The 27,695-nt window shown below is 41.5% G+C and overlaps 2 protein-coding genes across 6 annotated transcripts; both read right to left on the reverse strand.

The window, feature by feature from the left end:
- Positions 1 to 4,696: 4,696 nt before the first annotated feature.
- Positions 4,697 to 7,504, reverse strand: LOC123105066 (protein CANDIDATE G-PROTEIN COUPLED RECEPTOR 2). The gene is made up of 6 exons (XM_044527048.1): positions 7,077 to 7,504; positions 6,095 to 6,286; positions 5,443 to 5,602; positions 5,240 to 5,342; positions 5,076 to 5,157; positions 4,697 to 4,931 (listed from the first exon to the last, which is right to left on the reverse strand). Exons 1-6 carry the CDS (start codon positions 7,380 to 7,382, stop codon positions 4,854 to 4,856), a joined length of 921 nt encoding a protein of 306 aa, XP_044382983.1. The 5' UTR covers positions 7,383 to 7,504; the 3' UTR covers positions 4,697 to 4,853.
- A 1,035-nt stretch (positions 7,505 to 8,539) lies between these two features.
- Positions 8,540 to 27,050, reverse strand: LOC123105068 (protein LEO1 homolog). Of its 5 annotated transcripts, none has more exons than XR_006450647.1 (12): positions 26,958 to 27,050; positions 26,022 to 26,193; positions 25,806 to 25,916; positions 18,096 to 18,352; positions 17,783 to 17,867; positions 16,784 to 16,945; positions 12,968 to 13,138; positions 12,403 to 12,531; positions 12,132 to 12,310; positions 10,641 to 10,751; positions 10,342 to 10,503; positions 8,540 to 8,878 (listed from the first exon to the last, which is right to left on the reverse strand). XR_006450647.1 is itself a non-coding variant. In XM_044527049.1 (10 exons), exons 5-10 carry the CDS (start codon positions 18,260 to 18,262, stop codon positions 12,149 to 12,151), a joined length of 876 nt encoding a protein of 291 aa, XP_044382984.1. In that variant the 5' UTR covers positions 18,263 to 18,352; positions 19,169 to 22,425; positions 25,806 to 25,916; positions 26,022 to 26,193; positions 26,958 to 27,050; the 3' UTR covers positions 12,131 to 12,148. The 5 variants fall into 5 exon arrangements, 3 of the variants coding, with proteins under 3 accessions (XP_044382985.1, XP_044382986.1, XP_044382984.1); XR_006450648.1 differs by having other exon boundaries at positions 26,018 to 26,193; XM_044527049.1 differs by lacking the exons at positions 8,540 to 8,878; positions 10,342 to 10,503; positions 10,641 to 10,751 and adding an exon at positions 19,169 to 22,425 and having other exon boundaries at positions 12,131 to 12,310.
- Between the last annotated feature and the right edge of the window lie 645 nt (positions 27,051 to 27,695).

The following is a 27,695-nucleotide window of genomic DNA, read 5'->3' on the forward strand; positions in this document are numbered from 1 at the left end:
GTTCGGCACTTGATCATCGATGATCTGAATCACGACGAGTACGACTCCATCAACCCCGTTCACTTGAACGCTTCCGCTTAGCGATCTACAAGGGTATGTAGATGCAAACTCTTCTCTCCTTTCTACTCGTTGCTGGTTTCTCCATAGATAGATCTTGGTGATACGCGTAGGAAAATTTTGAATTTCTGCTACGTTCCCCAACATTAAGTCACCAGCAACCATTAGAGAATGGATAGGGGGACAAGAGGCCACCAGCTGGATACTGCTCAACTATTTGTATTTAAAGCATCTTGCATAGAAAACGACAATTCGTTGATAACAAGAGTAAAAAGATACGGAAACAGAGGACAACCTTGTTGGCTACCTCATGATCCTTTAAAGCCGCCAAAAGGTTGTCCATTAATGTTAACAGAAAAGGTGGCAGTAGATATGCATTCATAAATTAAATCTACAAAATGACCATGTAACCCTTTATGAAGCAAAGCTCTCTTGATGATATCCCATTCTATCATATCAAAAGCTTTAGCTAGATCTATTTTTAAGCATGAAAGCTTCATGTTTCCAAGAATTAAGCTGAAAGAGTGGGTAACCTCCTGAGCAACAATAATATTATTTGCAATTCTTCCTTGAATGAAAGCTATGGGTATGTAATTAGGTAAAAGATCTTTAAGCCTATTAGCCAAAGTTTTTGTGATGATTTTATAAACTACATTACAAAGGCTAGTAGGTCTAAAGTCTTGAGGGTTCTTAGCATTATCCTTCTTATGAATTACAGTAATATATGTTTTGTTTAGTCAAGGGTGCATCTTACCTCTAATGTAGAAATATTGTACCAACTTCGTAACATCATCTCGAATCCAATTCCAAACATCAAAGGCCACATTGAGACCATCTAGTCTTGGAGACGCATTTTTCTTCATCTCTTTGTGAACCCGTAGAATTTCATATTTATCTCGCATAGTTCGCCAATCTATCATGTTTTCAAAGTTACTGTGAAAAGGTGGGAGGACATTTAAATTAGTTTGCTAGAGGTAAACAAGCTAGAAAAATAATTAATAGAACAATAAGCAATAGCATAAGGATTTGAACCAAGTTTTCATTATGGTCGATAATCACAGTAATCCTATTTTTTCTCCTCTTAAGAATCTAGTTACGAAAAAAGTTGGTGTTCTTGTCTCCTTTCGTAGCCCAATGCCATTTAGCCCTTTGCGTGTATAATTCTGTTAGTTTAGTCATAGTCTTGTCATACTGTTGCATAAGGCCAGCTTCCAAATTGTGATCCTACAAGTGAGTAGGGGCAGATTATATCATTTCTATCTCTTAATGGATGGTATCTAATTGTTGCTTTAAAGGCCTCTTATTTTTGCTCCATTTCCTTACGGTGCCTGCAAATAAAGCAGTTCAATATGGTATGCTTTATCATTAGTAGCCGTCCAATTATTTCTTATAGTACTATGATAATCATACTCAAACAACCACCAGTTTTCAAATTTAAAGTTTTTTTTTAGTTTTTTACTAGGACTATATTGGATATCGTATAGATAGGAGCATGATCACTATACATAATAGGAAGATTGTAAATAGAGGTGTTGGGAAACTTAAACGCTCATAAGTAGGAAAAGAAGTAAAATGCTTATTGCACCAGGTAAAAGCAGGACCAGTATAACCCGTGTTGTTGGAAATATGCCCTAGAGGCAATAATAAGATGTTATTATGCCATTTCCATGTTTGTAATTATGTTTATATTTCTATATATATATGCTATAATTGCATTGGTTCTTGAATATGTGATTCAGACGAAAATCCAATTGCATGTGTGGAAACATAGACACCAAGAAGAAATCCGGATAATCTGAGATTTTATTTGTGGAAGAAAGTTATGAACTACCCACATGAGATGACCACCCCTAGCGCCCCCCTAGGGCCACCACTTCCATAAGGAAGGACTGGGCCGAATTGGATAGGGAGGGAGTCTCCTTCCACCAAGTGGAAGAGGAGAAAGACTCCTCCTTGGGAGCCCCCTCCCCCCTCTCCACCTATATATATATATATGTGTGTGTGTGTGTGTGTGTGTGTGTGTGTGTGTGTGTGTGTCGAGGGCTCCCTCTTGCAACACACCAATCCAAAGTGGATCTCTCCCTCATAGGTTCACGCTCTCCCTGCTAATTGGCATGAGTGTTTAGACTCCTAATTAGCCAGGCTCTAATCTAGGTCTAATTGGTCTACGAGAATGAGACTCTTAATTAGATGAGAAAAGCCGCTAGGCTTTCTCCCTACTACTATAGAATGTGTGGACACCTCAGAGGGTTCATCTACTTCAACTCTCACCTCGGTGAACATTCTCGCGGTTAGTAGGTATAACCTAGCTATAGGACTCGTCGCGCTACATCGACTCTTCACTGCTTCCTCTACACTGCCCATCGGTGAGTTTGATCATTACCGCCATCTTCACAGTGTTCCTGAATATGATCGTGTAGCATATTTTTTGTTGTTGCATAGCACGTTCCTATCCACATATCTATTGGTCCACTTCTCTTAACATGATTAGTAAAGGCAGCCATACGATGATGGTTTGAAACAACATTACTATTCTTCTCCGAGGGATTAACTATATCATTAAAGTCATCCAACCTTCTTCCAAATATCCCTGGCCTTGCGATGATGGGGATTGCCATAGACACAAACTAACGTGAAACTAAAGTTGGTACTGGTATGAACAACAGACGCTAATATCATATTCTGACTAGAGTTGTAGATATCTCGCAGGATGTCGTCCGCCCACATGACCCAAAGGCCTCCAGATCGGCCTTCCGCGGGAACAACAAAACTACCCCAAATAGGAAAATGATTGACTAGATCATGAAATTTAATCCTAGACGAAAGAGCTTCTGAGATTAAGGTAACCTTCGCTTTCATTGATGACATCAAATTGGCAAAATACTACATTTTATTATTTCCTAGGGAAATTACCAGCATTCCTTGCAGTATTGGGGACGAGTATTACATCTCCATTGCTGCCAGGGATGTCCCAACGGAGATTTCTCCTTCCTATATTATGCAATCAAGTATATCGGGACCAACGCCTGTTCTCCTACGACCCATCATCACTATGCATTGGACAACTGAAGGGAATCGGACACACAAGAGGAAGCGGTAGTGGGCTAACTCGCTAGATCGGGGTAGGAAAAGGAGGTGACCTTGGGTTGGCATGGTGGATTGTTGATAGCGGGGAGTGGTCAATCAATAGAGCAGGGATTGGATGTAAAGGATGTGAGGGGGTTGCAGATGGACTGGATGGAGCGGGGAGGAACCAAGGAGATGGAAGGGATCAGGATTGTGGCGGCTTGGCTTCCCTTTCTTGCAACGGATAGCTGGTGAGGGAAGAGGACCCCGTTAGTGTGGTGGCTTGGACCCTCCTGGGTTTGCAGCGGTAGGTTGATAGAGGGGATTTGGGGGAGATGGTTGTTGGCTGATGGAAAAGAGGAACTGACAGGAGGCATAATGAATTGGAAGGAAGAACAAATCAGAGGTTAGATGTAGGGAGAGAAATCCAGAGCATGATGCTCAAATTCCACTAGGGAGGCAATGCCGGAGAATCGCCGGAGAATAAGGGTCTAGAAGAGCAATGGAGCCGTTTTCCTACCGAGCATTACATAGTGCTCCTTTCAATTTTGAGGATGAGTTTATTTTTTATAACAATAGGACGGGTTGTCGAAGCGAAAAATCCTAATATGAGCACAAGCTCAAATGCTCTTGGCATGAACAGTAAATTCAAAAGCAATTCAAAAAATTCTGATTTTTTGTGGGCAAACTTAAGAAATGTTTCGAGTGCTTGCAAATTTTCATCATCATATCACATTTGTGGAAGTCGTGGCAAAAAAGATAATCAACGCTCCAAAATACTTTCAAAAATAGCATCTTCGAAGCGTCAACTTTTTTTTGCCACAACTTACACGAATGTGATTTCAAGCTGAAACTTTGCAAGCACTCAAAACATTTATTAATGTTTGCCAAAAAAAAGGATTTTTATGATTTATTTTCATATTATTATTTTTTCGTTTTACTGTTCATCTGGGCTCATTTGAGACCCGAGAAACTCCATGTCCGTGTCCAAGAGCATTTGTGGGTGTCCGTTTGACGGGAAAACCGTGTCTACGGACGGGTGAACGCAGCTAACCAATGGCCTCTAACACCTAAATCAAAATCAATGGCCTCTGTTTCAGGCCGTTGAAGCGCTGTCTGTCGCGTCATGAACTCATGTCACCTTCGTCCAGTCTCCCTCACGGAACTTCAGCGGCAGCAGCGCCCTCCATCCTCCAAGCCATAACTAATACTCTAAATAACTGCTGTCACTGCCCATGCCAATGCCATATCCAATCCAACAACGTACACCAGTACACAGAAATGACACAAGGATACCATGTGTGCAGTAACTGCCTCGAATCTCACTCCAACTTCCTGCTTGCACTGGCAACTCGAAATACCCAAGTAGTAATAGTAACACTAGTAGCGAAAAGATTCCAGAGAGCTGCCAGAACAAAACATAGGGCAAGTTATGCGTCCACATACATGTACCACCAGTTATGGCTTTCAAGTTTCGACAGCGTCTCGTCGTGATAAGTAATTGGCAATCTGAGGTATGGCAATTCTTGAGGTGCCAAACAGATGGTGACAGAGGACACAAATCAGGTGTGCGTATCGATAAATTTACACATTTTCATTGATTATAATGGTTGTTGCTTGTTAGGGTACAATCTCTGTTCTAAGATTCATTCAGTTTCCAGGATGACGCTACTCCGTGCAAATTCACATACAAATAAGTCATACAGCGTGAATGGACTCCGCAGGCAGGTTTAATCCCAGTCAGCGTCAAAGAACCCAGCGTCTTTCATCTCGGAGTAGTATACGTTCTCTAGAAGCATATCTTCCTCCTACAACATCACACAAACAAACAGGCAAAGACATAGACAATCACTACAGGAACAAAAAGGCACATAAAACACTCCAGTGTACAAGCTGAAGACGATAGGAGTACAGAAAGAGAGGTATTAATTTCATAGGTAAGAAGAAGGTACCTGGAAAAAGTCTGCTAAGAAAGTCACATACAGAAGTGGAAGGTAAAGCGCGTGGTAACAGACAGTAGTGAAGTTATACAGCCTGCACAATAGACAAAACTCAAATTTTGCTCTCAAGTGCAGAATAAGCTAGAACAATATGAGCTGTGGTATTATTTATGTACCATAAACCAAATCCAGCTCCACATGCAATGAGGAAACAGCCAAACAGCGATAGGCCGTTAAGTGCCAGCATTGCACACACATACTGGTAATATGCTGGTTTTGCTGTCATAAAAAGGTGAAATGATATTGAGTACACAATGATGATCATCAAACAACAGATTTGAAACATACAAAATTATACAGCATTAGTGTAACCAATTACCAGGTAGCCTGTCTTTCCACCTCGAGTGATGCATGAAAACAATCAAGCCATAAACTCCTGTAAGCACCAATTTGTGGAGAATCCATAGGCCCCATTTCCCACCAGTTCCTTGGTCAGCATCGATAAACAAAGGAACACCAAAGCCAAATACATATATGGTCTGAAGAGGGAGGAAATGTGAGGCCAAAGGCAACATACAGTTCCCTAGCTATATGCATGACAAAAACTATCGTTCAAACATCCACCTGCAGCATAATCTAATGCAATGAAACAACATAGAGTGAAGAGTTAAACTATGGAGTGTGTTTTCTCTCTGTAGCAGCCCAAAACTCATTTTATAGTATCAACTTTCAAGAGATAAGACCCTGCGAGATTTAGCATCAACAGAAACCAGATACAGACTTGAATACACACTCCATTATGAAACAATGGTGATCATTTTATTTACTTATAATAAAAAGACATGGTGAACCTGATAAATAGTTAATTTGTTTCCGTTCCATATTTTTATTAAGAATAAATCAATGATATCCTATACTCCCTCCTTGAACTAAAACCAGATCACGGGTAATGCTTACGAAAAATCTGGCCCATCATACATTATTTGAACTGGGAAAATAAAGAAACGTCGCACCATGGAGGGGTAACATACCTTGAGCAATACATCAGCACTGACTACAGCACCAGAGATAACAAAGGTACGTCCCAAAGACTCATAACCACTGGCTTCATTTCCTTGAAGTAGAAATGCTATAAGACTAACTTCCAAGAATAACATTCCAGATTTGGTAAACAATGAAAGCACATTCCATGAGAAGGCCCTATCAGGCATACACTGCCACGCCTGTCAGTCAATAAAACTGCTGTTAAACAAGAGTAATAGAAACAGACAATATACAATGGAACATATGAGCAACGTTACTGAAGATGAAACAGGTCAAAAATCACATGCATATGAGCAGCGGTTGCTCATGCAATTACCCCATAGAACAGTGGCATTAGTAAACACATATACCTGAAATCTGAAACTAGTAACCAGGCCAATGTGTAATCAAGCAACCGGAAACTAGCAACCAGGCCAATTGTACTCAAGTTGTTTGTAGTCTTGAACAGAAATACCTACCAGAAGCCTGCTGCTAGCTCATCATTAATTACCAGACCAAAACCTACCCATATACCCACTCATCTGCTTCTGTGATCACAACCCAACTTCCATTCATTCAATTGCCAAGTTGAAAAAACAAAAGGTAAACCATATGTACACAAAATAGACTTGTCTAATGAAAAGTCTACCTAACTTGTACGGTTGTACCCAATTATTCTGCTCCTCAATCAAACACAAGCAAGCATACAAAACTTGAACTGTTCAGTAAGTCTAAGAACGCAGATTCATATCCGCGGTTCCATAGCTGTAACCTTTCTTGCTGCTGATCCTACCCAACGTTATGATAACTGATTGAACTCGTCTACCTACTTCACTAGCCTCTAGTAGAAGAAGTCAAAAAAAAGCACTGTTTTTTTTACGGAAAAAAAACTAGCACGAGTTACTCCACATCATTTATGCATCAGAATTCACCAAAAAACACTACTAGCAGCCAGAGTTGGGAACGGTAACGGGGGCGAGCGGGCCGGACCTGGAGGAAGCACCAGAGGAGGTTGAGGAGGGCGACGGCCCAGAGGAGCGCGTAGTAGGCAACGACGACGACGTGGGAGCGGCCGTAGCTGAGGCGGCGGAAGCTGCGGCGGGCCTGCCAGGCCAGGAACCCGACGAAGGCCAGCGACGGCAGCATCACCGCCAGGCTGTACCAGGCCCCGTGGCAGTCGAACACCCACCACAGGGGCCCCGACCCGGACCCGGGGGCGGCGCCGGAGCCCGACGAGTTGGCGGCGTCCGGCGCCACCGCCAGCGCCATGGCGCCCTCCAGGAGCCGCCTCGGCATCGGCGCCGGGGGCCCGGCGGGCGGACGGGCGGGCGGGCTAGGGTTTGGGGTGGGGCGGGGCGGGGGGAATTCGGTCAGGTCGCGCACGCTCGCTTCGTGGGGAACTCTGGAGCTGGGTCAGAAGTGGGGGAGGAGTAGGATGAAAGAGAGGGGATCGATCGTAAGGAAGGAAGAGACGTCGGTGGATTGCGATTGCGGGCTGCGGACGTGGGCCCACCTGTTGGGAGCTCTGGACAGCCCGATGCGAACCGATCCGCTACTTCCTTGCTCTTTGTGTTCGTTCCTCAAAAAAAAATGCTCTTTGTGTTCTTTTTTTAGGAAAACACTTTTTTTATAAAAAAACAAATACTAAAAAGAAAACACTTGCTCCTTTTGTTCCAATTTTGCTTTCCTTTTTGTTTTCTGACCGGGCAGCAACTAGTGCAAAGCTGCTCATGCTTTGTGGGGGGTGACTGGAGGAACCATTTACGAAAGCAGAATGCTTCTTTAGAGATGACGATGGAAAAGAAAGTTGTACCCCTAACGTACGTGCCGTCACTACGCGGATATCATCTTTTTTATTTCATTTTCAAGGAACGGAATCATGGATGAAAGCAGACGCTTTGGGACACGTTGCGGAGTTTCATCGACGGCACCGTAAAATTACGGCCGTGCCAAGAAAAATAACCTCCTTTGGTTTGAAGGAATTTTAGAGGATAGGAATTTTATAGGATTTTTTCCTTTAGCCCTTTGGTTCACAGGAATAGATTCCTATTCCTACATAGGATTGGTTCCTATCCTCCCTCCACATTTCATAGGAAAATAAAAATAAGCCTAGACTTAATGAAAAAATTCCTTTGGTGTCAACCAAATGACATCTCTTTTTCTATTCCTGCCCATAAGATTTGAGATACATGCCATCTCATTTCCTACAAAATTCCTATTCCTATGATAATCCTATCCTATGAACCAAAAAAGGCCTAAGCTTGGACCAGACGTTTATCCAAACCTATGCAAAAGTGTACTCCAAGACGAGTAAGATATTCACTACAGAAGATTTACATAAATTTGTCCAATTTTGCATCTCAGCGAGGAATTTTTTTTCTCTGCAGCACAGAAGAAGAAAATTTCCTCTCGCTCAACGTCATGGAGAGGAAAAATTCATCATGAGGGAAGGATTGGAAACAACACAAGTACTAACAGGTTATAAAATGGCAGTTTTCTGACGGTAACTCTGAAAATGGCGAACAAAGTATAGCACCACATTATTCATACGCATGTCCCACTTTTATTGTACAAAGTCGTTTAAGAAATGGAGAAGTTATCAGACAATCCATATGCAGAATTCAGTTGCGCTTTGACTGTTCTGTTTGGTGCTGGCAATTCTTCTCACTCATCATCGCTGTCAATAACAACTGCCTTCTCCAACGATTGAGAAATCGTTTCTTTGGTGGATATAATTCCTCACCGAAGTCGATCACCTTGCCCTTCCTTGGTCCCCTCTTATGCTCTTGTCCCTGCAACAGAAGCAAGTTGGAGCAGATTATGCCAGCAAACAAGACAAGAAACGCAGAGCGCCTAAGCAAAACAAGCATACTGTTATATGTTTGCAGGAGAGAAAGGATGCACTGTACAACAAAAATTTTGGTAGGTAATTGTGGTGTATTTTCAAACGAACGGGTACCAATCAACACATCAGGCCACCAGCGTTGAAATGTAATTGTAAAGAAAGTGCATTTGTTTGCAATGCTTCTACAAAATGTCTCAGGTCACAATTTTATAGGACAATCATTTGAGCAATAAGCCTACTCACAAAAAGAGCAAGCATACAAATCTCCAACGCAACATATACGTAATGCATGCGCAGATAGAGCTAGCCATTAGAGCAAGCCAGACTAGAGATGACGGCGTCGGTTGAACCTAACAGTGCAAATACTGATGCATGAACGTGTCTATGGGGACCAAAATACACGCCGGCCAGATACTACCAGTTTTAGTTCAAAGATGTAGATGCGGATGAAGCATTCACCTGGATTTGGCGGTTAAAGTGCACTATGAAACTCAAAGTGTTTGCGTGGCTCGTGTTGGCTGACAGGTTAACACAAAGAACATGCTCCGTAGGAGACATTATAACGTGGATGATGATGTCAGCTGCGTTCTGTGCAATGGCAGAATAGAAGAGACCGTTAAACACCTGACTTTTACTTGCCCATCCAGTAGATGCTGCTGGAGCACGGTGGGGATGAGGTTTTGACAATGCCGATACCCGGCAACACTTGTTGCACTCAGGAAAAAGGTGGACACGCCCAACGTTTATGGAGGTCTTTGTGACGTCAGCCCGGAGTATTTGGAAGGAGCATAACCACAAGATCTTCCAGGGTATTCCCCCATCCTTTGGATCGTGGAAAGAGAGGTTTAACAAGGATTTTTCTCTACTTGAACATAGGGTTAAGCCCTCCCTGGCCCCATTTGTTGAAACTTTCTCCAGTTCAATAATCTAGGCTTCCCCATGTATACCTCCAGCTCCCCCTGTATCTTCTTGACTCTGCTAACCAATAGGCTGGATTGGTAGACGGCTGGTCAATATATGTCAGTAGGAGCCTCTCCTACTGTCTGTCTGTGCTAAAAAAGAGGATTGGTTCGAAGTGCTGGTTTTAATTTCAATAAAAGCCTCTTCCACTGTGATAAACATCATGAAAGCAAAGAGCTCTTAAAAAAGAAGCTTGGTTTGTGCAACAGAGAAGTTCATGCTTAGATATTATAGTGCTGCTGTACTATCATAAATGTCAAATGCAAAACAAAACAAAAATCATAGTCAGACTCTAGAACTAGCAAAAGATGCAATATTTCAAAGTAGATTCCTTTAGTTATGCAAGATAACTGTTTGCAGTCCATCTGATTAGCCCTTCTAAGTTACTGTACATATTCAAGTTCTTTACATCTAAATAGGAGTTTCAGGTGAACTCAACAGATAACTTACCTCAATCTCTTCATTTGGCAGAGAAGAAACATCTAGGTCTTTATCATATACATTATTTTCATCCAGTTCATTTTGCCTTTCATGTCTTGGTGAGCTCTCTATATCCTTGAATTCTGTTCCATACTCTAATTCCTCACTTTCACTGGCAGAATACTCATGGACCTGATCATCAACACACAAGCATGAGGAAATAATGGTTTACCAGGAATCCCATTTCTAACAATTGACTGCATTTTACAAGAAATAAAGACGAATAGGTGCCAACAACTCTTGCATGTTTATGATAAAAGAAGACTCACCTTTGCATTGATTATACGTCTCTGAGCCAGTGCTTCAAACTCCAAGTTATGCTCAAAACCACTGTGTGCCACCCTTCCATGAGGATTATACCACGAACTAGGTGCTTCATCCTGAAAACCCCAAGAAAAAGAAAGAACTCTTTGAGAAAATGTTTCACATACTCGACTATCGGAAAGCAAAAGGATATACCAATACAGAAAATTATAAACCGAAAAGATAAACGGCGCTGGGGAAAATATATCGTGTGATCAGTTATTAAAATCGATAAAATCGTTTTAGAAACTACAGGTTTAGGACAGTGCAACTGAGCAATTGCAGAAACCAAGCAGTTTTCCTTTTCTTTTCAACATTAGGCTTAATGCAAGACGGTCGACTTACAACAACAATTTTCAGACAATTGAGAAATAAAAAATCCATAGCTTTTTGCATGTTCGATTAAAAAAATGTTTCTCTTTTAGTTCCAAAAAAGGCGAGTTGTAACAGCTGCAAGGAACTAAGGATACAATCTAAAGAGGAACCACACTAGACAAAATCTATTAACACTGCATAGAGCGTTGAAAGAGAAAGAGATAACTCGCTTTGGCCCCCTCACTGCCAAACACAATGTATGCACATTAATACATGTGGTGAAAACTGCAAAAGGATCTACTAAAGATGTGTTCAAGATGCTTTACACATGTAATGTAGACTGTTGACCGTGGGTTAAATTAAAATGAGCAATGCTTGGCTTATGACAAGCGTGATCAAAATTCTGTTTGGTTTTCATGCCTGGGACGCTTTCCCGGACCCTGCGCAAGCGGGAGCTACATGCACCGGGCTGCCCTTTTCATGCCTGGGAGGTCGACCATGGAAGCCATTTTCTTGGCACGACAACTCATGCAGAGATATCCACCTCACTCAAGTGTGCATCTGGGTCTACAAGGGTGAACCTTATCTTTCACATCTCTCCAGGCATGCCCACATACGCTACTCGCCATCGTTTCTTATGCAGTTTCTCATGATTGTACACAACTTGGAAAGAAAACCAAATTCAAAGTATCAAATAGGTCATTTTTCTTTGTCTTGTGTAGAATAGGATTGAATAGTGACCAAGGCCACTGTGAATATAAGCAGTATGGAAATTATTACTTACATATAGTCATGCACAATAAGTCTCCTTAATTCTCTGTGCATTAAATATTAAAACTTTAATATGGTTCTTGATGAACTGTACTAAAGATGTCACTTAAAGGTGGGTTTGCACAATAGAATTATGATGATAACATCCCAGCATGCCATACAATACTTAGATTACAGTTCCTTGAGACAACGTCAAAAACAAAAAAACAACAACAAAAAACCCAGCAAGTAACAGGCAAATCATTTCAGTTCAGAACCAGATTAAGAAGATCACCATAGGGACACACATCACAGACATGCAATTAAGATTTTGTATCTGAACGAAAAACAGAACTTGGGAAAAATATCAGAACTTTCAGTTACCCACTTACCCTTTCCCTTTCTTGCTTCATTCTCTCGGGATATTTTTATCATACCATGTTTGCACCTTAATTGTTTTCTCATTCTGAGAATCAATAGGAGCTGTTAATGAGCTATGAGATCTTGAAGATGACTCGGGCGGCATAATTCTCATCTTCTGTAAAAGCCTTCCTTGTGACTGTAGAAGCCCCTGATGAAAAGGTATTTGTGAGTTACGATGACAAGATAATGGTGCAAACAAACAACAATAAGAATGTTGCAGGAAATGGATAGATGTTTTGCCTTTCCATTCTTCCTAAACAAGTGGGTATGCTGACTTGACTCTTCTACAGATACATCAAGAGCCACATGACCAATCAGTAGTTGCATGCTTCCATCTTTCCACTGGACAAAACGTGCATTGCTTTCAAGCTGCAACAGAGAAATGTGTAAAGCCTCAACAATGAGAGGAAAGAGATAGTTGCATACAAACATGAACTGTACGGATCACCATGTAAAAGCTGAGAAACTTGGTCTTTAACTCTTATCCATACACGTCAAAGATAGACCATGAAAGGAAATAATTTGCCAATGTAGATTAGTAAAAGCGTAATACTGCAATGCATTCCAAACAGATGTAGACTCCATACTAAAAGAAACAAAAATAAGACAGAGGTATGTGTAGAGAACAGTGAGCACCATTCACTTGTTTCTGTAACTGTAAGGAGGTGGATGCCTTCCTAGATGACAAAGGTGACATGGTTTCTGAGGGAGAAATCACATTCAAAAGATGATAGCTAGCATCACCTTTTTGGTAGGGGAAGACTAGATAACATTTTCTTGCTACAAGAAAAAAAAATGGACTCACAGATTCAGTGCCATCAGCATTCTTGGCCCTTCTGCAACGGACAACATCCATATGCACACTTTCCTTGCCCTTAGATTCATCGGTAATGAAGTCATCCTCTTCCATGTACGTTTCAGGATCGAAAGGTTTTGGATTAATCCCCACGACATTTGACACCTTGATTACTTTTAACTACAAAATAGCAACTCAATCAAACGAGAATACGGGATCTCTATTTGTATTAGGTGCAGAAAAGAAGGAAATACTCATGCACATAATCAAGCTATGAGAACCCTGTAACAGTGGATCATGCAACAATCACTGGAAGTATTGGACATTTTACACTACCAGCTTAAAATAAATATTCATTTATTCACCATCTGTTGTCAATAATAGATGTGTGTAATCATTTAAACATATTTTCAGATTGGTACTGGCAAGAAACCATTAAAGTTGGTAACTCATAAAAATATTTCCCAGATGTGCATGACAGAGATTTCACTTTGGATCTCCTGGCCTTTCACAGCTAGCACCAATGATTTAACTTCTCTCGAGCAGCCTCACACTGAGGAGGTATGGGCAACCATAAAGGAACTACCGCTGGACAAAGCTCCTGGACCGAATGGGTTTACAGACCGCTTTTATAAATCATGTTGGGATTTTATCAAGATGGATGTGATGCTTGCTCTTTCAGCAATTCAAGAGGATCATATATTCAACTATTCAAGCTTAAGATTCTCAATACAGCTTTCATTAACCTACCGCCTAAGGAGATTGATGCTATTAATGTGCAGGATTTTCGGCCCATAAGTCTAATTCATAGTTTTGCTAAATAATTTGTTAAACTTATGGCCGACCGCCTTGCGCAGTGGTAAAGCTGCTGCCTTGTGACCATGAGGTCACGGGTTCAAGTCCTGGAAACAGCCTCTTACAGAAATGTAGGGAAAGGCTGCGTACAATAGACCCAAAGTGGTCGGACCCTTCCCCAGACCCTGCGCAAGCGGGAGCTACATGCACTGGGGCTGCCCCTTTATGGCCGACCGCCTTGCACCCTTGCTGCCTAATTTGGTATCCACTCCTTCCGTTCCTAAATATTTGTCTTCCTAGAGATTTCAACAAGTGACTACATACGGAGCAAAATGAGTGAATCTACACTCTAAAATATGTCTATATACATCCGTATGTGGTAGTCCATTTGAAATCTCTAAAAAGACAAATATTTAGGAACGGAGGGAGTATCAATCAAATTGCATTTATTAAGGGAATGAGCATACAGGATAACTTTCTGCTGGTCCAGCAAATGGAAAATATCTACATTGGAAAAAAGAACCTCACATTATTCTCAAATTGGATATATCTAAAGCCTTTGATTCAGTCTCCTGGCCTTTTCCTTTGGAGATCCTACAACACCCCAGTTTATGTCGTCGATGGTGCAACTTATTGTGCCTACTGCTACCTACTGCACCCGCTCAGATTTTAGTGAATGGGGGACCAGGAGAAATGATCTTTCATCATCATGGACTTCATCAAGGCTCCCTGCTATCCCAATGTTATTTATTTTGGCCACGGGTATCCTAAACTCACTTGTGGTTTGGGGTACACAATAATTTTTTGCAGCCACTTGCTTCACAGTGAGCGCAACACCGGATCTCCTTTTATGCGGACAATGTGGTCATGTTCATGCGGCCGTTAACAAGTAATCCCACTTTGATCAAGCAACTTCTTAATATCTTCAGGCATGCATTCAGTGCAAGGAAGAGGACATAGAGATAGTCTCCTGTACACTTTCTTGTCAGATAAAGGAATTCCCTTGCACGTGCCTTGGACTCCCACTTAATATCAGGAAGCCCAGCAAAGCTGAATTGCATACTCTAACTGATAAGGTGGCTGGTAATCTCTCAGGTTGGAAAGCACCACTCATGAATCGTGCTGGCCGCTTCATTACAACAAGAGTTGTGCTTATCACCATTCCCATCTATCTCATGATTAAAAAGGATATGCCCAAGTGGGTGATCAAGGCCATTGGATGGGACATGAGAAGGTAAATAGCACCGATTGTTTGGTTTCATGGGAGTGCAGCGACCAGTTCAATATGGTGGGGTTGGGATCCATAATCTGAAAACTCTTAGCTGGGCTTTGCGAGTTCAATGGCTTTTGGTTAGAGAAAACTGATGCTTCACGCCTTTGGGCGGGTTTACCCATTCAGGTGCCACACAATGCCCAAGCTATGTTTAGTGTTGCAGTTGAATCTGTTGCTGACAATGGTCAGTCCGTCTTGTTCTGGTTTGATAGATTGTTAAAGGGCAGGACCATCTCTGAGTTGGCTCCAAATTTATTCAAGTTAATCTCTAAAAAAACTCACCAGCAAACTTTCTTTAGCTCAGGCTTAGACAATCACAGATGGACTGCAGACATCAAGGGAGCCCTCACAGTGCAAGTCCTTGATCAACATCGGTGGAGGCTTACAAAGTCGGCTTGTATACTAGCAAATCAGCCTACAATGCCTTCTTCCTTGGGACAATCAGATTTGCCCGTGGAAAAGAATTTGGGAAAGCTGGGCCCCTTTGTGCTGCAAATTCTTCATTTGGCTTGCTGTCAATAAGCGCCATTGAACTGCGGATCGCCTCGCCAAGCGAGGACTGCCTCATCCAGCAGCCTGCCCCTTATGTGATCAAGCCGAGGAATCCATCCAACACATTTTGTTCTCATGTGTTTTTGCTCGACAAGTTTACATGTTGATCCTTCTGAGATTGGGCTTGCTTTCCATCACGCTGCAACCCACTTTAGGCCTTTTCTGTAGGTGGTGAGGCAGTGTGATTAAAGGGACACCCAAGGAGTTAAGAAAAGGGCTAAACTCCCTTACTATCCTAGCCACATGGGCGATCTGGAAGCACCGGAATGATTGTGCCTTCAACGGGGCAATCCCATGTGTCATGGACTCATGGTGGTCATGCAACATGTGGCGAATGAGTGCCCTATGGTGTTCAGCTGGAGCAGTAGGGCTCCGTGAGTTGCTCTTTCACGAAGCCCTTAAGGTCGTTTGTTCTGAATGTGTAACTCTGTTCAGGAGGGCTGGTCATGTACATTGTTGTGTGGGGCAAAAGGCTTTCCAAGGCATGTGTTGGGGTGTGTTCTGAGGTTGAGTCTTGTGTGTTGGGGTGAGGAAGCTTACTCCGTCTACCTTGTACCTTTTTCTTCTTCTTAATGAACTGATACTCAGCTCTCCCGCGTGTTCGAGAAAAAATAATATTAAGAAATTTTTATGCCTCTAAGGATCATACTGTTATGACCGACTCCTTTTAGTAAAAAAGACCAACTGATAAGAAATCCAGTAGGGCTCTTTCCTAATGTTACCACAAGAAAATTTATCAGATTTCAAATCTCCGCCTGTAAAGAGTTCAAGTAAATTATATGATCTTTCCTCTTTGCTTTCAAACATGTACGGTGACAGGCATAGACACATTAGCCTAATAACACAACATACTACCATATCATTGTTAATTAATAGCAAGAACATTAAACTGTGCTAGTGCAAGTCGAGAGACATCAGGAGCAGAGCAAATTGATGGAAAAAAATTAAGGGACTATGAAAACCCAACAAGGCACACAAGTTCATGAGAACAATCAGACTAGCAATTGCTGCTACCGAAGATACACTGTGTACTCTTAGAAGGTGGAGACCAGAATTATCTACTTTCGGACATGAACCCCCAATGGCCATCGTAGATGACAAACATTGGCAACATTAAGAATTCAGATTAAAAATGATAAGTTGATATCGCAAGTGCATGGACAAATATGCAGGAGATTACATGCTTCCAAATATTATCACCTTACCTGATCAGGTTGACCGTGTGGTGGTATATGTGGAACCACCAAGTTCAGCGGAGGACCAGTTAAACAATGTTTGGACTCTTCATAGCACGTATCTTTGCCACGAGTTACATCCTTTGGTTGTAAAATATTCGCACACTGGCCTTCTCCCTCGGTAGGCGGTCTCTACAAAAAGAAAGGTACGATTAAAAATTAAGTAGCCTTTGCTGGGTACTACCTCCGTCTTGGTTTATTGGTCCCCTTTGTATTGCGTGCCGAGGTATGTTACAGAACTTATATTGTTGGATTCATATTTGAAAGAGGTTTCCAATGATACTAATTTTGTGGTATATAACTTACATTTTGGTAGTTAAATCAAAGGTCAATGTTTGGCCCAAAATACAATAGGGACTAATAAACCCGGACAGAGGTAGTACATTGACAGGTTGAGAAGGCTACACAAACATACATGGGCAACACATGTTAATAATGTTTAAAATAGCAGTTAAAAAGATACATCTACCATATAGTGCATGCAAGCAAAACATATGGGACAAAATGATGCCATCTCAACCCAAGCAAGTTTAATTATCATAAGGGGGGAAATCACTTTCAGAACACATTGTATTTTTTTTGTATAGGTGCCCAATACAAAGTTAGACAAAAATAGCAACTTTCACGACCTCCCCTACAACTTTTGAATAAAAAATAACTCCTTTATGTATTAGCAATTAAGTACAAAAATATGTCTCCATATATACATGGTTCACTTCACATAATGCTTTTACAGTCTAGCCTGGTATTTTTTTATGTAGGTTCATGTTTTTGCATGGGCATGACCCGCAGAAAATTATCTTGTTCATTCACAAATGTACAGATAAAATTGTATGTCATTGCCATGATGCCATGGTGTAAATTATTTAGCCATAATATATACCAGTCCAATCATGTCGAGTTACCAATGTAAATACACATGGAGAAGGCAAAAGTGGAGTTAAAAAGTGAGTTCTTATGTTTTCTCACATTGACATCCTCAGTATCACCATACAAGGCGTGGTCATTCTCATCACTATCACCAAAAACATTGCAAAGAACTTCATGCAGCCTGCTGCAAAATTAGATGGAGACTCTTACTCCGTTAGCAGTGGAGGTTGGCAAAGTAGATACTAATAGAGTTAACAAAGTAAGAGAGTACTAAGTTAATGCAGGGAACATAAAGCAACTCTGTTGTCAGCAGGAAGTGTTGACCACTTGAATCGACAACTATGACATGTCATCTATATAGCAATCATGTGCCATATAAAAAGCACAAGAATAAACAAGCTAATTTTGTTACCCTGTTTTTCTTATTTGTTTCACTTCTTTGTCTTTACGATCTTCATCAACGTTGCAATTGTATTTAGACCCCTCGAATTCAGAGCCAATAATCTTTGCTCTACTGGTTTCTGTTCTTTGGTGATGACCTTCCTTTTCACTATACATGACTTCCTTTTTGCCTCGCATGTTGTGATAGCCAGGTACCACATCATGAGCTTCACCTACACTTTGCTTGGCTAAGCCAACAGACCAATGGCTTTAAGGTTTTCCATCTTCCTGGATAAATCCAATACATCATTTGTTAAGCATTAGAGGGAGTTCACAAGGTTAAAAAAAAATGCAGCACGTGTAGATGAGGAGTTTGTAGAACACATACAAAATGAACACTTGGAATAAACAAGAACATCCTCAACAAAGCAAGAAAAACACAAAATTATCCATTCACTTGGAGTTAGTAGTGCGTTTCAGGAGACTCTTGTAAAGATAAGTTGTTCCTACTTCATTTCATATTTATATCTCCACTTTGATGAGAATAGATCTATTCACACTATTCTCCCCTTTTTTAAAAAAAAACATTGACTCTATTCTCTCCTCTTTAAAAAACTTTGACTCTATTCTCTCCTTAATTAATAGATGAGGCAAATCTTTTGCCCCCTTTTAAAAAAAGTGTCACACCAACCAAATGTCATTATGATCTTTGTAAACAAATTCATAATATAAGTCTACCTTCTCCGATAGGCATATATTAATTATTTGAGAATTAATAGATCAGAATCATTGACTTGGTATGTGCACAAAAAATTCTCTCTAATCGACATGCCCAACAACCAAACAAGACATTCATGAGTTCTTGTGGGTATAGCAACAATTACTCCAACACCCATGAACCATCAATATATTCGTAATTAGATGTATGCCTACACAGAAAGTTTAATAGATAATAAAACTTCCAACCCTAAAATAAAATAAAATGAGTGAACATGTGCGGAAATACCAACGCCCGAGTCAGATCCCATAGTTATCTCTCTAAATCATAAAGTCTAATCATCAACACAAAACAAAAACAATTAGATCTCACAGGGATGAAATTACCCATTGGTTGCCATGGAGGCGGCGATTGTAAGCGTGCTTTGTTGTGCCACGGGTTGGAAGGCGGTTGCGATGGCTGTGGTTCTGGTGGTCGTCATCACCACCAGCGTGCTTCTTGGCGTTCACCCCGGTGACCTTGCGGCCACTGTTTACTCGGTATTCCGCCTCGTCATCGAAGTCGGATAGGTCGTCGAAGATCCTAGACATCACCTGATTCCGAGACTCCTCCAAACTCCTACCTTGAGCACCTTGTCCTCCAATCTCATCCGGCTTTTGGTGCTTCCTATCTCTTGTTGCGTGTGCGTGAGGAAGACGAAACCGCCGTTTTTGGTTGGGACCTTGGGGAAGGGGAGTTGCTAGATGCATATTGTCACCTTGACGAAAACGCGGACTGGCTAGGGTGGTGGTACTAGGCATAATGTGAACACGGTGCGGCGCGTGCTTATGTAGTGGTAGGTCAGGGTTGGTAGTTGCACGCCATGACACCGACCAGGCTGGCATGGGTTGTGTGGAGTGAATAGACGGTGCGACGCGCGCTCATGTTTGGCTGGCAATTGTGGCATATGCGCAACACATGGCAATATCACTTATTGCTTGTGCGAGGAAATGGAAACTGCCGTTTTTGGTTGGGACCTAGGGGAGGGGGAGTTGTTGCATGCATCTTAGCACCATGACACAAACGCAGATTGGCTATGGTGTTATTAGGCGTAAATGTGAACACGGTGCGGCGCGTGCTCATGTAGTGATAGGTCGGTGTTGGTGGCTACGCACCACGACACCAACCAGGCTAGCAAGGACCGTGTAGAGTGTGAATAGACGATGTGAGCGTGCTCATCCGGTGGTGTGTGGCCATGTTGGCAATTATGGCATACACGCGACATATGGCTTTCGGTGCTTCCTACCACTTAATGCTTGTGTGTGAGGAAAAGTAAACCTTCGCTTTTGATTGGGGCCTAGGGAGGAGGGGAGTTGTTGGATGCATACAGGCACTGTGACGCAAACGCAGACCGGCTATGGTGGCGTTATTAGGCGTAAATGTGAACACATTGCGGCGCGTGCTCATGTAGTGATAGGACGGCACCGATGGCTGCATGCCATGACGTCGACTGGCAAGGGTTGTATAGTGTGAATAGACGGTGCGGCGCGTGCTCATGTAGTGGCATGCAGCCATGTAGGCAATTATGGCATAATACACACGAAACATGGTAACGTTTCTAATTTAGCAGGGCTGTTATTGATAATCAATGGAAGGATAATCCAATAGAGTGTGGTCATGGGTTTGGGTATAATAGAGTATGATCATGGGTTACCCAAGACCTAACAACTCCATGTTTTCTCCTCTTTTTGTGATGCTAACACTAATATTGCCAAAATGAAGAGCAACCAAGCCTTGACCACGTGAGAGAGCACAAAAAATTAATTTTGCATATGGGCCAAGGAGATCTGCTATTCCATATGGGCATGTTTGCTTGGTAAGTAAGGTTTTTGAACGCCACCAATCAACTAGTTTTTTTGTTTTAGGTGGGTTTCGTCTTCCTCATGCACAAGCGACAAGTAGGAAGCACCAAAAGTCGGAGGACATTGGAGGACAAGGTGCCCAGGATAGGAGTTTGGAGGAGTTCCGCAACCAGGTGATGTATAAGCTCTTTGACAACCTAACTCTGATGACGAGGTGGAAGACCGAGCAAACGGTGGCGGCGAGGTCACCGGTGTGAATGCCAACAATGACGCCGGAGGCGATGACAACCATCAGAACCACAATAGCCAACAGCCTTCCAACCCATGCCACCACAAAGCACGCATACAGGTCTAACAATTGTCGCATCCGTGGCAACAGATGGTTAATTTCGTCCCTATGACATTGTTTATGTTTTGTGTTGACAATTAGGCTTTATGATTTACAGGGACGGCTATGAAATCTGACTCCTGAGGCATTCTAGATATTTCTGCAATTATTTGTGTTTACTCATTTTAGTGTTTTTAGGGTTGGAAGTTTCTATTGTCTATTTAAACTTCCTATGTACACATAGATCTAACTATGAAATTTTGATGTGTTGTGGATGTTGGAGTAATTGTTGTTATACCCATGAGAACAACTCAAATTTTTGTGCATACACCAAGTCATTGATTCTAATCTGTTAATTCTCAAATCATTAATATATGCCTATCAGAGAAGGTATGGGCTTATGTTATGAAGTGTTTACAAAGATTGTAATGGCATTTGGTCGGTGTGGCACTATTTTTTAAATGGAGATTATAGATTTGCCTCATTCATTAATTAATAAGAGAATAGAATCAAAGTTTAAAAAAAGGGGGATTATAGAGTTTGTTATAGAATAAAAAATAGACTAATTCTCGACGAAGTGTAGATATAAATATGAAATGAAGTAGGGACAACTTCTCTTTACGAGAGGCTCCTGAAACACACAACTCCAAGTGAATGGGATAATTTTATTGTGCTTTTCTTTCTTTGTTCGAGATGTTGTTCATTGTGGTTGTTCATTTTGTATGTCTTTTACAAACTCCTAGTCTACATGTGTTGCATTTTTTTACCTTGTAAACTCCTGGTGCTTGACAACCAATTTATGTATTGGATTTATCGAGGAAGATGGGAAAGCTAAAAGACACGGGTCTGATGGCTTAGCCAAGAAAAGTGTGCGTGAAGCTCATCATGTGGTACTTGGCTATCAGAACATGTGAGGCAACAAGGAAGTCATGAATAGTGAAAAGGAAGACTATCACCAAAGAAAAGAAACCAGTAGAACAAGGATTATTGCCTCTGAATTCGAGGGATCTAAATACAATTGCAACATTGACGAAGATCGTAAAGACGAAGTGAACAAACAAAAAAACAAGGTAATAAAATTAGCTTGTTTGTTCTTGTACATTTAATATGGCACGTGATTGCTAAAACATGACATGTCATAGTTGTTGATTCAAGTGGTGAACAACAACAGAGTTGTTTTCTGTTCCATACTCTCTTACTCTATCAACTCTTTAGGTATCTACTTTCTCAACCTTCACTGCTGAATGAGAATCTCCATCTAATCTTGCAACATGCCAACAAAGAATGGAACGCATGAAGTCCTTCGCGATGTTTTTGGTGATAGTTATGAGAATAGACTATACTGAAGGTCAAGTGAGAAGACATAATAACTCACTTTTTAACTCCACTTTTGCCTTCTCTGTGTGTATTTACACGTGTACCTCGACATGACTTGTCGGGACGTCACCCCTTTAGTGGCACATTGTATCTTGATCTGGATAGAGTGGTAAGTGAGCAAGGATCAGGTCATTGCATCCTTAGTGGAGCACTCCATCAACGCTCCGATGTAGCGAAAAATGAGCAATGGTCTTCACATTTGACTCGACGACTGCGAAGGGTAAAGAAACTAACCGAGCCTAGTAGGATCCGCATAGGTTACTAGAACGTAGGATCCCTGGCAGGTAAGTTACGGGAGTTAGTGGATGCAGCAGTGAGGAGAGACCAAATGGAAGGGACAAAAGGTGAAGGAGGTAGAGGATACCGGCTTCAAGCTGGGGCACACAGGGACATCTACAGACAGAAATGGAGTAGGCATCTTGATCAACAAGAGCCTCAAGTACGGAGTGGTAGACGTCAAGAGGCAAGGAGACAGGATTATCCTGGTCAAGCTAGCCGTCAGGACTTAGTTCTCATTGTTATCAGTGCATATGCCCTGCAAGTAGGTTACAGTGGGAGCACCAAGAGAGAGTTATGGGAAGGCCTAAAGGACATGATTAGGAGTGTACGTATTGGCGAGAAGCTCTTCATAGGAGGAACCTCAATGGCCAGATAGGTACATCTAACACAAGTTTTGAAGGAGTGCATGGGGAATTTGGATATGGCAGCAGGAATCAAGGAGAGGATGTCTTTAGCTTCACTTTAGAAAGAGAGAATCTCACTAGTGACTTTTGGTAGTGGACAACACTGTAGCCAGATTGATTCCGTCCTCTTGAGAAGAGAAGACAAGTGTGCTTGCCTAGATTGTAAGGTGATACCTGGAGAGAGTGTTGTCCCTCAACATAAACTTGTGGTGGGTCACTTTTGCTTTCCGATTCGTGCCCAGCGGGATAAGCGCGCCAAAGTCGCTAGAACAAAGTGATGGAAGCTCAAGGGGGAGGCAACTCGGGCTTTCAAGGATAAGGTTATAAGGAGGGTCCTTGGGAGGAAGGAGATGATGCAAATAATATGTGGATGAAGATGGCGACTTGTGCTTGGAAGGTAGCTTCGGAGGAGTTTGGGGTGACCAAGGGTAGGAGAAGCGAAGCTAAAGATACATGGTGGTGGAACGATGATATCCAAAAGGCTATTAAGGAGAAGAAAGACTGTTCAGATGCCTATACCTGGATAGGAGTGCCAGACAACGTAGAGAAGTACAAGGTGGCGAAGAAGACTGCAAAGCGAGTTGTGGGTGAGGCAAGGGGTCGGGCGTATAAAGACCTCCACCAGCATTTAAACATGAAGGAAGGCCAAGGGGCATCTACAAGATGGCCAAGATCAGAGAGAGGAAGACGAGAGATGTCAACCAAATCAAATGCATCAAGGACAAGCAAATCAGCTTCTAGTGAAGGATGAGGAGATCAAGCATAAATGATGAGAGTACTTTGACAAGTTGTTCAATGGACAGAATGAGAGCTCTACCATTGAGTTGGATGAGTCCTTTGATGATACAAACATCCGTTTTGTGTGATGAATCCAAGACAAGGTCAGGGAGGCAAAAAAAAAGGAGGCAAGGCGATGGGCCTTGATTGATCTCCATTGGGGTGTGGAGAGGCCTTGGAGACGTCAATGGTATGGATAACTAAGCTTTTCGACCTCATCTTTCGATCAAACAAGATGCCCGAAGAATGGTGGTGGAGTATATTAGCATCAATCTTCAAGAACAAGGGGGGTGTACAAAGTTGTACTAATTACCATGGAATTGAGTTTTGACTCTTGAGCCATAAAATGAAGCCATGAGAGAAAGTCGTCGAGCACTACTCGAGAAGAATGACAAGTGGGACGAAAAACCATTTTGGTTTTATACCTGGGAGGTCGACCAAGGAAGCCATTTTCTTGGTATGACTACTTATGGAGAGATAAAGGAAGCAAAAGAAGGACATGCATATGGTGTTCATTGACTTGGAGAAGGCCCATGATAAGATTGCACAGAATGTCATGTGGTGGGCTTGGAGAAACACAAAGTCCCAACAAAGTACATTAACCTCATCTGAGGACATATAGGAGTGAGTAAATCATGCCAACGAGGCGAGAACCCTGACCTGCAAACGGCACCTCTCGTGCTGCAATCTAGCACATTACTCGCTGTCTGAACTATCAAATGGTACTAACCCGCAAACAGCAAACACCGATATGAGTACATGACAATGTTTGGGCTGTCCAACATGGAAATTCAGGAATCCTCTTGTTGTGCCTGCTAGGACGAAATCCCGCATTGAGTCCTTTGTACAGATTAACCTATTGTTTCAAGGGAATATTTACATCTGCTATGCTATTCAAGAAAATTGAACTAAGTTGATGAGTGTGTCACTACTGCAGAAACATGCTCAATCCTTGATCAGCGAAGGAAATAATATGTTTATGAATAATGAGCTCACATGCTCAGTAAATCTACATAGTGATAAACATAGATCCTAGACCACAACCGTACCTTTCATATACAAGGAATAGGAAAACTAAAAGGTACCTAGCGCAAGAAGCATTGAGATAACAATCTCCATGTTATCCTCGTCAACAATAACAAAAATGAATCTAACAGTTTATTAGATCATCCAATTTCAGTGAATATACGTCGAACTCAAATTTATCCATAGGTGACCCAAATAAAGAGATAGACTTTGTAATTATGTATCGACTTCATAGCAATATCATATTTTCAATGAACCGAATCCATGCGCCACAATGTATCAGAGTTTGACACAAACTCCCTATACACATATTGCAGCCAAAGCAAAAACTACCATGGAACGAAATCACATAACCAACTGATAAGCTGTCTCGGTTGGGGAACAACGGGGGCGCAAACCTTAGGATGGGCAAAGGACAGAGGGGAGCAGCGAGCCGGTTGTCAGGGTCAGGCGCGTGGTGGATTTGGGCACCATGCGCGTAGGGATTCTACCAGATAGCTTAAACTGGTAGAATCAAAGCACCAAACGAAATCATTACTCTAGACCATCTTACCATTGTAAAAATAGGGACACCAATAGCCAGCGACCGTTCGCCAGCCAGGATGGCATTTGCGAACCGCAGGGCTCTTCATTGAGGGGTGGCAATTTTCAAAACTGCCATGGCATTTCGTTTAAATCTGGGGAGTTTTTGGTCCAAAACTGCCACGTCTAATCCCGAACATACGGCTCTGGGGACATTCGCTGGGATTTCATCCCCAAGGAACGTTCCCCAGATAGCATTACTGTAAAAATAGTGTTTTATGAAAAGGAACACATAAAGCTTAAAGAAAATAGGAAATGAAAATAAGCAAGTGCAGGTTTACTTAACCCCCATGATAACCAGAGCCATGAACATCAATATAAGAAAAACAGAAATAATGTTATTGGATAGAAACAGAAGCAGGGTGCAGAAGGCAAACGAGCTCGCAATGTACTAATCCAATTTACTCACTGGATTCGGAATAACCCACACAAAGGAAAGCTCTTGTTAGGAATTGGGTTTATATGAAAATCCATAAGTTGGAGCAACCTCCGGTCTCATACTTGTCAAAGATGACAGGACCTACATTAATAATCAAGAACCACCAAAATTATTTTAATTATTGTAACATACGAGCTATATTCAAGTTGAGATAGGCATGTCAAAGGAGTATCCAAGTATACCTACTTGGTATTTCCTTGATCTAATCGAGAGACTTTGTACACTATCTTAATACGTTTACTTGCTCTTCCCGTAGTGCTCCGTGATCACTCTCTGCAGCAAAACAAGCAGATCTCCAAGGTTCCAACTATCCCTCAATAAAAGGATTTGTATGTAGCCATTTCAGCAAACAGGTGGTCTGCACATACCAATAACAGACGAAGGCAGATCTTAATAGACAAAAAAATCTCTCAACTGATAAGCACATTCATGACAACATAATTTACTTAGCCAATTAACAAAGCACCATCAATAAAAAGACAAAACATCAAAGACTAACCAAGAAAGATTAACCTATAACCCCGTATATACAGGATAAAACACAAGAAATATATACATTTGGCATTGTGTCATAACATTATATCATACTGATTTACTCTTCAAACATATACTCATCTTGATACAGAAAATAAAAGCTCAAAACTGAAACCACTATCTAAGCTCACCCCTTTGAACCCAAAATTATAAGCCAGAATTTTGAGTTTGCTAGAGGTATGGAGAGTAAAAAGGCAAGCATGATGACATGAGCCGTGACTGAAAGCACACTACCAAGAGAAAGAAGAAAGGGATACACCTATAAATCCACAGGCGGAGCTTAAGGGGTGGGTTTGTAGTTGAGGAAGTGAAACAGTTTATTGATGTGTAGGTACATAAATACAGAAATGTTACTCAAAAACAAAAATGCAAAGGTAGCTAGCGGCTTTCTAGTCCAGGACTGATTTCTTGAGTCAATGCACAATAATTTAGGCTCAAGTCGAGCTGTACATGACAAAAACAAAATGGTTCCAGTGAAGCAAGTATTGAACAAATAAAGATACAGAGAGTTCAATAAACGACTGAATGTCACCGAGGTGCATAAAATTGAGAGATGTGCAAGATTATGTAAAGTTTGCGCAAGCTTACAATAAGCCATGAGGACAACTTTCATTGCGTGAACACGCACTTGTTGTTGGAGTTGTTCCTTGAACAAACAGAAGAGCGGTACATAATGTAGCTGCAACGAAAAGAAAAAAAATTAGAACAAAGAAAGGGCAGAGGATTCAATTTGACGCTACCTAAGGAGGATTATCATTTCCAAGAAAAATAATAACTACCGTTAAACAAAGGAAACTTGCACCTAAAAGAGAGACGGCTGCTTATAACCATATCATGCCTATGCTATTTGCATATTAGTTGAAAAGGCCTTCCATTTTTACATTTGATACCAACCGGCAAGTGGTATGTGCCCATTGCGGTAGAAAAAGGACTAAACAATAGGATGATTTTTTATGTAATCATTTATTTATGAGAAGAATGCAGTAAGAACATCGATATAAAAGCCCTAATTAAATGTAGTCTGACTGCCTGAATGCGAGCTCGGAGAAACTTTCTTATTCACCACCTATTAAGAATAGAGATTACGCTAGCAATTAAGAAGTAAAAATTGGAGTGCTGGGAGCCCAACGTGTACATCAAGTTTACCCTTTTATCGAGTGTTCATCTAATGAAATTTTTCAGTAGGTCTTCCATGTTATGAAACAACATATATGAATCTTAAAGAAATAAAGCAAGGTAGTCTGCCTAGAGTAGCAGTCATGCTAACGCAGGAAAAGATCCAAGAGACCAAACATTCTCATGGCCAACAGGGTGAGATTCAAGACG

This window comes from Triticum aestivum, chromosome 5A (genome assembly GCF_018294505.1).
Source record: "Triticum aestivum cultivar Chinese Spring chromosome 5A, IWGSC CS RefSeq v2.1, whole genome shotgun sequence".
NCBI classification, from domain to species: Eukaryota; Viridiplantae; Streptophyta; class Magnoliopsida; order Poales; family Poaceae; genus Triticum; species Triticum aestivum.